This window comes from Kogia breviceps, chromosome 8 (genome assembly GCF_026419965.1).
Source record: "Kogia breviceps isolate mKogBre1 chromosome 8, mKogBre1 haplotype 1, whole genome shotgun sequence".
NCBI lineage: Eukaryota > Metazoa > Chordata > Mammalia > Artiodactyla > Physeteridae > Kogia > Kogia breviceps.
This window is the reverse complement of record NC_081317.1, coordinates 111,360,642-111,373,180: the sequence shown is the minus strand read 5'-3', so window position 1 is coordinate 111,373,180 and position 12,539 is coordinate 111,360,642. Positions and strand designations below refer to the sequence as shown.

The 12,539-nt window shown below is 48.5% G+C and overlaps 1 protein-coding gene across 2 annotated transcripts in view; it reads right to left on the bottom strand.

Moving 5' to 3' along the window:
- Nucleotides 1-12,116, bottom strand: part of FDFT1 (farnesyl-diphosphate farnesyltransferase 1) — a 63,453-nt gene extending 51,337 nt beyond the window's left edge. The window contains exons 1-4 of one of the 2 annotated variants that reach the window (XR_010841672.1): nucleotides 11,929-12,116; nucleotides 9,917-10,056; nucleotides 4,715-5,049; nucleotides 540-739 (exon numbers count right to left, since the gene is read on the bottom strand). Coding sequence is in view for 1 of the 2 variants with exons in the window: in XM_059071041.2 (XP_058927024.1) it covers nucleotides 4,810-5,049; nucleotides 9,917-10,054 (378 nt within the window). In the remaining variant the exon portion in view is untranslated. The remainder of the gene's footprint in view (nucleotides 1-539; nucleotides 740-4,714; nucleotides 5,050-9,916; nucleotides 10,057-11,928) is intronic. The other variant, XM_059071041.2, reaches the window with a different exon arrangement.
- Nucleotides 12,117-12,539: the final 423 nt, after the last annotated feature.

Sequence of the window (12,539 nt, the reverse complement as noted above, 5' to 3'; positions counted from 1 at the left end):
TTTCTTCATCTGAATGAAGGGAAGACTAGTAAGCGGCCATCTGAGGAAGAGCAGTAAGGATGAGCCCGCATACCTGGCACAGTGGAGTCACCTGAAAAATGTCGGCTGCTCTGATTATCGTTTGTAACAACAGCCGGTTACACAGCATTTCTCTTGCTAATTTACCCCAAAGGCCGCTCCTGGAAGCCCGTGCTCCTCTGGGTGCAGGGTCTGCGTTTGTCCTACTATACTTCAATTAAAAAATAAATTTAAAAAAAAAAAAAAAAGGATGGAGGGGACGTGATCCCTGCCCTCTAGAAGGTCATGCTCCAACGTGGCTATCAGGCCGACTATGACTGATAAAATAATTAGGGTAGGAGAGAAGTCAGAAATGGCCTGATCTACTCCCTCATTTTAAAAACGAGGGAAGTGGAGCTAAGGAGCCCAGGTGATGGTCCAGCATCACTGACACCAGTGACGGGTGCCAGTTTTCTGCCTCCTGGATGAGGGACTTGTTCATTAAGTCGGTCAGCAGGACCACCCTCTGCCATCAGCCATACCTAAGCCTGAGAAGTATCTCTGGTCCAACAGCGTATAGCAGACGGGCTGCTCCCGGCCCAGAGCTTCCAGGGCCTGTCCTCGATGGAACTTTTCCGACAAGATGTCAGAGGTGGGTCTGACCACTGGGGAAGAGGAGCTCCACACCATCTGACAGTTATAGAAGGCCAAGAAGCCGCCCCCGCCGAAGTGCAGGACCAGCCTGGGAAGAGAGGAGAGGTCACAGTGCACAGGGCTATGACAGCAGCATCAGGTCACACGTGCACACACAGCTCCCACTCTGCTCAGGATAATCTGGGGAAGCTAAGGTCCCAGAGGAGAAAAGGGATGGCTCTACCAGAATTGTTAAACTCTCACGGCCAAATGGAGTAATTAAAAGAAAATGTATACTCTCTCCTTTTTTCTGATAATAACAATATGTGTTGGCAGAAGACAACTTGGGACGTACAAAAAAGTCTCAAGTTCAGGAGGTGTGGCTATGGCACAAAGCAGGGCTTGTTAAGAAAGGAGGACACAGAAACTGATGCTAAGGAGGCACCTCTCCCATTCCCAGGCAAGATCTACCAAGAAAGACACACACACACACCACCCCCACACCAGGGACACAGGAGAAACCTCATGAACCCTGATAAGCAATAACAGGTTACTCTGTGAGGGGAGAGACTCGGGCTGCAGCTGGACTCCAAGACTCACGTATCTGACCCGGGTGGTGTCTTATGTAAAAGTAAAGGGACAACTTGAGAGGAACAGGATTCAGAAAAACACCTATGCATAGTACCTGAGGTAATTACTCAAGGAAAAGTACATCCCAACGGAAATTAAATCAGCAAGGATCTCAAGATGAGGGGAGATGAAAAGGATGGATGGAAAGATTAGCACTGGACTCTGTCACATTTATTGTGAGATCCGAGTGGCCTGCAATCGTAACAGTGCACCTGTAATCCAAGTGTGAGGAAAGGATTCTCTGAACAAAAAGACACCTATATTAGTGCATTTTTAATATTAATTAATTTAATTATACATAACTAACAGTGTAGTTAATTAACAATATGGAACTAAAATTCTAAACTATCTCAGCAGACACAAGAGATGGGGCAGAAATGACAGGAAAGTATAGAAGTAGAAATATTTTAAAGGTCTCATCTCAGAGGGAGGGGAGAAGGAGAGTGAGCAAAATACCAGTGTTACTAATAAGGGAAAAGATTATTAATTTAATGCTATTAAAAATTTGATAGTTATTAACTCAGGGAAAAAACAGATATCATTTAAAGATAATATTATTACCAAAAGAATAAAGATGAATAGCAGTACTTCCAAATTAACAGAGGTTTAAAAAAAAAAGGAAGAAAAGAGACTTCCCCGGTGGCACAGTGGTTAAGAATCCACCTGCCAACGCAAGGGACACGGGTTCGAGTCCTGGTCCGCGAAGATCCCACATGCCACGGAACAACTGAGCCCATGCACCACAACTACTGAGCCAGCGCTCTAGAGCCTGCGAGTCACAACAAGAGAAGCCACCACAATGAGAAGCCCCGTGCATCGCAACAAAGAGTAGTAGCCCCCGCTCGCCACAACTAGAGAAAGCCCGCACACAGTAACAAAGACCCAGTGCAGCCAAAAATAAAATTAAAAAAAAAAAAGGAAGAAAAGAAATGTGATAAATCCAACAGAAAAAAAGAAAACAAGGGACAATAAAACTACAAATGAAAGAAAATCCAAATAGCACAGTTACCCCATTTCAAAACAAGGAGTTTGCGTCTGAGTTTAAAGAGATACAAAAGACTGCTATTTACTGTTTTAAACAAGCATACCTAAAATAAGTAAAAAAACAGATCTACAACTAAGTGGAAAAAAGACCAGGGGGTGAGCCAACCAAACATGGAGTGGCACTGTTAACATCAAGAGAAGCAGAATTAGGGCTAAAGGCAGAGAGAGGGTCCAGGATTGTTTAATAACGAAGCTGCAAAGAACCTTTGAGAGTCAGGGACCCTGATGCTTGGGACCAAGGGCAGCAAAACACAGAAACAAAAACGAAAGACATGGAGAAACTCTATAAAACCACAACTAGCCTGGGGGACTTCAATGCTCCTCTTCCCAAGTTTTGCATATTAAACAAAAGAAAATAAGCAAAAACAGAGAAAAGCTGAGCTATCAAAACAATAACCTGTTCTTAACATTTACAGAATGTTTTTCTTTTTTTGTTTGTTTGGTTTTTGTCAGAATGTTTTACTTTTAATGAACATTCTACCTTCATTTATGTACACAAAATGTAAGCAAAGATCAATCATGTGTTTGGCTGCAAATCTTGATGCCAAAAGTAGAAAATTTACAGGCTGCCACCCTGATCATAATCCACTAAAAAAAATAAAAACAAAAAAACCCCCAAAAAGATGACCCCAAACACTCAAAGATTTGAAAAATTAGGAAATACTCTTCCATATGGATAGTATACAAAACTATTATTATTTATTTGAAAGACCAACAAAGTAGATAAAACTCAGGCAAGCCTAATAAAGAAAAAAAGGGGGCGGGGCAGGCAAAGCAAAATATGCAACATGGAAGGAGTTATGACTTGGCAGGAAGAGTTTCAAAAATAAGTGAATGACATGAGTGCACTGTGTGGCAATAAATCTGAAGGCCTGCGGGACCAGCCCTGTTAGTGGAAGCACATTCCAATCACCCCGGCTGGTGACTGAGTCTGGAATCAGCCCACAGGCCCAGCTTCAGGCCATGAGAGGTTTCCTGGGGGTTTCAGGGAAAGCTCTCCTTGCTCATCTGACCCTCTCTCTCTTCTCTTCCTCTTTTCTTGTGTGGATATAAGGCCTGGAACTGCAGGAGTCTCCTGCTGCTGGTCTAAGGACAAATCCAACATATGGCAAAGTGCAAAGTCAGAACAATCACAAGAATGTGAAGCCAAAGGCTCGGACCTGCGTCAATGCCAAAGCCCGCACTCCCTCTGAACTCCTAATATGGTTGACCCCTGAACAACTTGGGGGTTGGGACACTGACCCTCTGAATCGTTGAAAATCTGCGCACGTACCTTACAGCCAGCCTCTGTATCCACGGTTCCGTATCCATGGAGTCAACCAGCCTCAGAGTGAGTCGTATAGCAATGTTAATATTACTATTGAAAAAGTCCCCGTGTAAGTGGCCCTGTGCAGTTCAAATCTGTGTTGTTCAAGGGTCAACTGTCTGTGAGTCAAAAAAATCTCCTCACCATTCAAGCCAGTCTGAATTGATTTTTTTTTTTTCTCTCTCTTTTTTTTTTTTGGCCTCACCATGCAGCTTGCGGGATCTTAGTTCCCCGACCTGGGATCAAACCCAGGCCCTCAGCAGTGGAAGCACCGAGTCCTAACCATTGGACTGCCAGGGAACTTCCTATCTGAGTTATTTTTATAGTCCCAAGCATCTTACTGGCCTTACATCATACCATAAACAAAGACTGTAGTTCTGGACATGAAAAAATATATAATTATGAAACTAGAAAAGTATTTTGATTTGGAGGTAGAAGAAGCCTTCTTTAGCAAGAGGATAAAACTTAAGAGCTATCAAGGAAAATACTGACCACTCACTACATACAAACTAAAAATCCTGAATGCCTGAAGGCACAAACACCATCAAAGGACACAGACAGGCTGGAAACACTAGCACCACACATCACAGAGGTTAACACACAAGATTCGAAAGCCCCTACAAATTGATAAAAAGTACACAAAAAACTCAGTGCTACCATAAAAACGTTCATTCTCTCTGACCAGCAATGATTCCTCTGGGAATCTACACTAAGGAAAGAATCCTGAACATGGATAGAGTTTTCTGAACTGATATTCTCCTCAACATTAACAGACTGAAAACTGGGGCAATTCTGTCCCTAAATCCAGAGAGCACTAGTCAAGCCACAAAATGTTGTTCAGAGGCCTCCCAGCCTCAAGGGCTGTTTGTTGGGAAAGTGCTGCCCGCTCTCTAAGCTGCCAGGTGGTCCCCATCCCTCTCTGGGTGCAGACCACAGTCGACCTGCCATCTCAGTGGGCAGCGAAGCGGGCTCTCTCTCCTAGGCGGCGGGCTGCTGGAGACCACCCAGCGTGCCCACAGAGCCCGGCCCAGGCCTGCACAGCGGAGCCCTGGCAAACCCCACAGACCCCGCACAGCTGTCGAGAGTCACAGTCCACGGCCTTACCTTGGAACAGGGTCCCTCCAGTCACCCCTCTTGTTTGCTTTCTTCGCTCTGGAGAACTCGTTCACCCATATGCTGCCAAACAAACCAAAGCTGACCTGCAGCCACCTCTCGGCACCTCCTGCAGGGGTGTCTCCCCACAAACACTGCAGACCATCATCTCCACTGGGGACAGCATCGTCTCCTCCTGGGGACCGGGAGGACTGGTCAGAGACTTCCTGGTGGTGCCCGGCCTCTTCCTTCCACTCTTTTTGTAGAGGCTCTGACAGTGGGTTGTTGCCAGGGGACACAATCTCTTCATCTGGATCAAATCTAAGGAATAATTTCTTTCCATGGACCTAGAAAAAGATGAACATGATCTAAGGCTCTGCTATAGACTTGTGTCCTCCCAAAATTCATGTGTTGAAATCAACTCCCAGTGTGATGGTGTCTGGAGGTGGGGCCTCCAGGAGGTGATAAGGTCATGAGGGTAGAGCCCTCATGAATGGGATTAGTGCCCTTATAAAAGAGACTTCAGAGGGCTCCCTCAACCCTTCTTCCACATGAGGACACAGCAAAAAGATGGCTGTCTACAAACCAGGAAGTGGGTCCTCACCAGACACTGAATCTGCTGGCACCTTGACATTGGACTTGCCATGCTCCAGACTGAGAGAAATAAATTTCTGTTGTTTATAAGTCAGCTGGTGTGAGGTATTCTGTTACTGCAGTCAAAACAGACTGAGTCTTACCCAGAAAGGGGAAGACTGGAAGAGGTGTATACAGACATTTATCCTAATGCAAATGTCTCCCCTCTTGCCTCTTCCATGGAACTTTCCCAACTTGAGTATTTGGGACTTGCCTTTTGCTTTTTGCTCCAGTCGTGTGGGCACTTAGTACGTGGTCTTCAAAGTGATTAGAAGCAAGTGGAAGAATCAGATCAGCAATGAGATAGATGCACACTAGATGCAGGGCCACCCTAGAATACCTGAGGGGAAATACTCCCAATTTTTTCATGAATTAGCTAATAAGTAAATACTAATTGTCATTCTTGTATTCAATTCATAATACTTTTTCTTTGTTAGAAATAATCAGCATACATACACATACACACCACATACAAATTGACAGCAGCTAAAGAAAACCCACTGTAAAATTCTGTAGCCCTCACCACCCCCCTGAAATTGGATTTGATAGAAGGAATGGCCACAAGAGACCTCACAATAAAAAATGACGATCAATATGATTTCAGTAGAAGAAAATGAAAACAGAAAATGTGTGTAAAGGAATGTTCCAGCTGCTGACTATTCTATTTTCATACTGCTGGTCCTGGCAGGTAATGTGTATATGGCCCGATTCCAGGATAAGTCTGTTCTGCAAGACCCGAAATTCAGGCAGTCTTTCCAAGAATTAAAACCAAAACATCTGGCATTAATAATAGAAATGCCTGTGATATTTTGACCACCAAAGGTACATACTTAAAGATCACAGTTCTGATGAGATCTCCAATTTGTCAATTAGTATAAAAATTAACAACTGGAGCAGTCTTTTGAAGCCCTCTCCCCAAAAGAGGGCATTATCTTTCTAAATAATTCCAGAATAACTGCAAATCTGAGCGCAGTTGTTTGCTGCCACACATCAGAAATGGTTTAACTGAGCTTACATAAAAACCTGAGCAACGAATTAAGTAGGCATAAGAGAATTTGCTCCAGACAACACTTTCTCGATGCAACATCACCCGTGTTGGAATAAGGCTGATGAAAATATCTGTCAGATGACCTTCAAGGTCAAAACATTTACCAGGTCAAAAGGCCTAGGTCAGGAGACCCTTGCACCCTTCCCAACAATGGCAATTTCCGCCATTTTTTCCGCCATTTTTTCCATCTTTTAAATTCCTCTGACACTATGGATAGTTCAGTTCTAATTGCTAACTGGGTTTATACAACGTGCCAGACAGTGTGCTAGGTGCTGAGGATCACACAGATGAGTGAGCCTCTGCTCCTTCCCTCAGGGAATTCAGGATTTAAAAGGAATGAAGTTCTGACACAGGTTATAACAGGGATGAACCTACGAAACATTATGCTCAGTTAAAGAAGCCAGTCCCACATGGCATGATTCCAAGTATGTGAAATGCCCCCCCAAAAGGCATCTGTAGGACAGAAAATAGAGTAAAATGGTCGCTTAGGGCTGGGGTGGAGAGCTGGGGGAAAAGGGAAAGGACTAATGGGCACAAGGCTTCTTTGGGGGGTGATGAAATGTACTGAAGTTGATTATGGTGATGGTTGCACAACTCTGTGTCAAGAAACTGAATTGTACACTTGAAATGGGTGAACTGGATGTGATGTGAATTACACCTCAATAAAGCTGTAAATATTTTTTAATTGGAGGACTGATATAAAGTCTAAGTATGCAGTGGGATTTGATCTCCCGATGTCCCACCCACCCAGACTAGGATGGGACAGAAACATTAACAGGCGCAAAGGACTCAATATTTACCTCCCACCCCTAATGCTTTCTTAGGCAGCTCTGGAGTGTGTGCTCTGCAAAATGAGAGGCTAAAACAAAAGAGAAGACGATATGGGACCAAGTGTGGAGAGACTGCTGGCTGCCTCCCAATATCCCTCTGTCCCCTCTTCCCTACCAACAAATCTACTGATTTATAGGAACGTCAACATACTCAGCTAAAAACCTACATCTCCCAGCCTCCCTTACAGATGGGGAAGCCAGTGAGATTGTGCAGGAATGGTCAAATGTGGTTTCCAGCTCTCTCCTGCCTTTTCTTCCTGCCTGGAATGTGGATGTAATGGCTGGAATCCCAGCTGCCATGTTATCATCATCATGAGATGAGGGCTACACCCCAGGGAGAGAAGAGCAGGAGCTTGGGCCCCAGTGATCTCATGTCACTCCTACACCACCCTGGACCGCCTCCTCTGGACTTCCCATTATGGCAAGGGGGGAAAAAAACCTCCTGACTTGTATAAGCCACTCTTCTGAGTCTGTTATGAGCAATTATACATAATTCCTGACACAGAAACTGGAGAGCTTATAAGGAAGGACAGTGAAGGGCCATGCCAGATAAACAGCTGGCACAGAGTGGAGCCAATTTTCCTCTGCCTCACGAGCCCACCCTGCTCATTCCACCTCCAGTTTTGAATCTGTAACTGATTCTCAAACCTGAAATGCCCTTTCTTCTCCTTTTGACCCACTTAAGTCCTCCATCCTTCAAGGTCCAACTCAAGTCCCATCTCCATCATGAAGGCTTTTTCTCCAGGCCACAGGACCTCTTCTATGTCGAGGCCCTCAGCTGGGCCTTAATCACACGCTCCCTTCCTCCATTCATTGTTACCTAACAGCTTCCCATTTAGGGACACAGGTCTAAACTTCCAAATTCAACTCTCAGATCCTGAGAATAGGACCCACGGACAGAGGCACAGAAAGGGAGCCCACTGATGGGGACCCACATCCAGGTAGCTCCCCAAGGCCACCTTCCTTAGGCTTCTGGGCTCCCAACACTGACCCCTGCCTTGGTTAACTGGGAAACCAGTGCCCAGATCCATCTCAAGGCTCCCTTGCCTCACATTCTTCTGTCCACTCAGCTACTGAGTTCTGCAAGCCAGCTCTGTGAAGGCAGGTGCTAAGATCCCAGCCACTGGGACCCAGAGACAAAGGGACATTAATCCTGTCCTGCAAACTCTCAGGACAGTCTGGACAAAGGGTCCAGGTGCTCTCACGGGAACAGCACAAACCTGGAAGTCTGGGGCCCTGTGCTCCAGTCTCTGTCCCTTGCTAGCTACATTGGCTTGGGCTAACCACTCCCCCTCCCTGAGCCCCACCTCCAAATGCAGAAAACACACATGAAGGTGTAGCAGACCTCTTACAGACCTCTTCCAGTTCTAACCAAGAATGGTTTTATAGTGTGTGTGTATGTATGAGAGAGAGAGAAGGGCAAGGTGGAAGACAGAGAACTAGTATTTACTGAGCACCTATTATGTGCCAGGCATAAAGTTTGCTTAATTCAACAATTTTAACTGGTAGGTGTTTATCCCCATTTTACAACTCTAGCAGACACTAGAGCTAAGAGATTATGTAACTTGCTTAGGAACACACAGCTAAGAAGCAGCAGAAATCCTTGGTTTTTCTACCGCCAATTACCAAATGCCTCCTAAGTGCCGGGCACTCAGTTAGGTGCCAGGAATACAATATTACTGAGGTCACAGCCCCTGCGCTGTTTACTTGTCTCCTCCACTCAACAGGCAGGATAAATTGAGCAGTGAGCATCCTACAGGAGGTATAGGGTGCCCGGGAAGCACAGCAGAGTCTCTTCTCCAACTCAGAGCAGTCAGGGCAGGCTTCTCAGAGGATGTGATGGCAAGGCTGAATCCAGAAGGAGACCAGGAATTACCACGGTAACATGAAGGGACAGGAATGGGGGTTTAGCTGGGAGGAAAAGGAAGACCTGCCTGAGCAGGGAAGCAGCACGTTGACCATGAAGCACTGTGAGAGGAGCTCTAGATAGTTCAAAATGATTGGCGAGAGAGCTGGGGCAGGGTGAACTGCAGGCCAGAGAGGGAGCCATGAGTCAGACCACAAAGAGCTCTGCGAGCCCTTCGGCCAGGGGTCCCCAACCCCCGGTACCGGGCCGGGCTGCGGCGCGGCCTGTTAGGAACCAGGCCACACAGCAAGGAGGTGAGCGGCGGGCGGAAGAGCAAGCGAAGCTTCATCTGTCGCTCCCTGTCCCTCACATTACCACCTGAAGCATCCCAACCACCGCCCCCGCCGTCCGTGGAAAAATTGTCTTCCATGAAACTGGGTCCTGGTGCCAAAAAGGTTGGGGGCCGCTGCCTTAGGGAATTCTGACTCATGCTCAGAGCAGTAGGCTATGCTCTTTCCTCACCTCCTTGCTGGCCCCATAGAATTAAACCCGGTTTCCAAACAAAGGTGCACATCAGAGTCTGCTGGAGCCATCACAACCACTCCAGACACTGAATGTGAATACCCAGCTTGTGCACATGTATTTTTTATAGTTCCGCAGGCCACTGTGCTGCTCACCCGAGGCTGATAAATGTCAGAGGGGAGCTGCGTGGAGTCCCAGAGTGGTCGCCTCAGGCTCCAGGAAGTGACAGCACGGAAAGTCTTGAGATAAATTTAGGGGCGGTCCAGGGTGTGCTGATGGAGTCGGCCCACTGGGCTGAGCTGTGGAACGAGCTGGTCAGAAGATGATGAACTCACCTGGGTGTCCTGCAGCCACAAGGACTGGAAGCCAGCAGGGTTCAGCTTCTTACTGCTGCCCCCTGTCTTGACCACCTGCTGCCCCACGAAGGGGGAGACCAGATGGTGAAACTTCCTCACAGACGGCCCCTCCGGCATCCCTGCAGGCAGAAATGTGGAAAAGAGGCCACTGACTTGGCTGGTTTCTCTAGCATTTCTGATGGGTGCCAAGCTCCACGCAGCCGTTTTTGGGGGCTTTTTTTGGCCATCAACTTTAAGAGCATATACGGCCAAAAGGGGAATGTTGCTGGGAAGGGGGGTCGGATCAAAGAGAAAGCCCCAGTGCGGCAGGCTGTGAGCCAGCCTCCCGAGGACGGCTGCCCCATCCCAGACCCTCTCGCCTTTCTTCAAGCAGCACCAACAGTGTGCCAGGCATCACACCACAAGCGCCCTCCGCTTTGATCCTGTGGCAGCCTGGACGGGAGCCCACCCTTGTTACTTGTTTCCTGGACTGTGGTCCTAACTCATCTCCAGGCTTTCTCTGTCCTCTTCTGCCTCCCCAAACCAGTCATTCCCAGATAAGCAGCAGCAAACCCACTGTTGCTGCTTATCTGCCCTCTTTCAGTGGAGAGATGGTCGAGGTAGAGAAGGCTGTAAGGGACACAGACGCAGATCCAGCCCTGCCAGGACCATCCTGCTAGTAGCAGCACTGCATATGTGACAACAATGCAGAGCTCAGAATCATGACAGGTGCAGACACAGAGTCATGTCAGGTCAGATCAGGGAGCGGCCACATCCCGCTTGCATAGAGAAGATTATCCCTGGTAACTGAGAAACAGCTGGGGTTCCATTTTAACCGTGATGTAGGGTGACCTGTGACCCCCATCTCTTCCTGCCCAAATCATCCAAGTTCACTGCGAGCTTGTGCAGAAGCCATTCATATGTTTGGGCCTGAGCGCTCAGCACCCCAGCTTCTAAGACACAGAAGGAAGGCATTCCCCCCACCCTTACCCTACTTATCCACCTGTTTCCTCACCTGCACAAGACTGCAAGTTACGATGAAAACCCAAAGAACTAAGCAGTTTCCTGGCACAGTGGTAGCTACTGCATTTCAGTAATTTTAAGTAATACTTTAAAATCTCTGAAATGGCGGTGCCTCTTACAGTCCATGCTTTCTCAGAGTTTAATTAGCAGCACGTTCCATAATATGTATTTTTAATTTGATGGTGCTTTAGACTCACTAAAATGTAGTACAATTGCCCCTAAACAGACCTTCAAGTCACTCGAGAGGCTCTCCTGACAAAACTGCGGGGCTGCAGGAAGACCGGCCACAGTGCAGCCGACCTGAACCTCAACCAGCTCTGCGCCCTGGTCTCTCCAACCGTGGAAGCTTCTGGAAAAGCTCCCCTCTGAAATGCCTCTGATGCTTAAAATCTTTCGACACAAGGGCATGTTTCTTTCTCGGGTTTATTTATGGAGATGGAAAGCTGGGCAGCGAGCTGCCTCTACTACAGCCTTAAAACATGAGAAACCGAAGGGACACAGGTCCCGAGGGGACACCCCGCGCACCCTCGTTAACCGCGCGAGGCTGGTAAGGGGCTGGCTAGCGGACCACACTGACTGAGGAGGGGGCGTCACCGCCGCCCCCGCCCCCGGGAGAGTCTAAAAATGGCTGCTTTTCCCAGCGCCTTCTCGGGGTGATGGGGGGGGAGAAGCGGGCGCAGAGACGGAACTGACGGTCACTGCAGGAGCCTCGGTCGGGAGGGGAAGCGGGGGGAATGTTAAAAAGTGGTAAACAGCCAAAAAAGAAAGAAAAATTCAACCCGGGCTGCGGGTTTCCATGAGGGACGCTGCTAAAACGTTCGGTAACTGAGTTTTCACGCCGGTAACAAGGTGACGAGGGTAAAGCTGGGGAAAGCCCTGCATTTCCGACGTGAGGGGGGAACCCGCTACCGCCGAGGACGCGCCGCTCCGCCCCCTCCCCACCCGTGCACTTCCCGCGACGCCGCAGCGGGACTCGCGGCGGGACTTACCGGCTTCCCGCCCGCAGACCCCGGGACCCCAGCGCCTGCGAGGCCCGCAGACCGCTTCCGCGCGGGCCGTGGAACACCCGGGGCCCGGTGTGCGCGCGGGTTCCTCTCGGGGTGCGCGCGGGACTCTGTCGTAGGCGGGCGTGGGACGCGTGAGGAGAGCGAGCCTCTGACTGGAAGTTGGCAGTTGGTAGAGCGAGGCTCCTCCCCCAGGAGGGTGGGGTAGCTCGGGGCTCCGCCCCACGGTGAGCGTAGGAGGCGGGGCTCGCCCTGCGCGGGTGGGGTTTGGGATTCCGTTGTCCAGACTGGTGCGGAGCTCTGTCCTGGGAGGCGGGAGTGGGGTTTTGCCCTTGGGAGAGCGGGGGAGAGTGCGGAGCTCCTCCCCTAAGGAGGTCGCTGGAGGCTGGGCCAATAACGAGTGTCGCGGCTAAAGGGTGGAGAGAGAGTGAGTGTGAGCAGACGGTGAGGAAGAAGCAAACCGCGTTTGCAACGTTTATTGTCTTACGAAGATAGAGAAAATTAAGTTGCTGAATAGGAGAACTTTAGGTGGTCAGGCAAGGGCAAGCCTTTGGTTTTGCTGGGCCTCCGAGCCCAGCGAGGTAATTGTGAAAAGG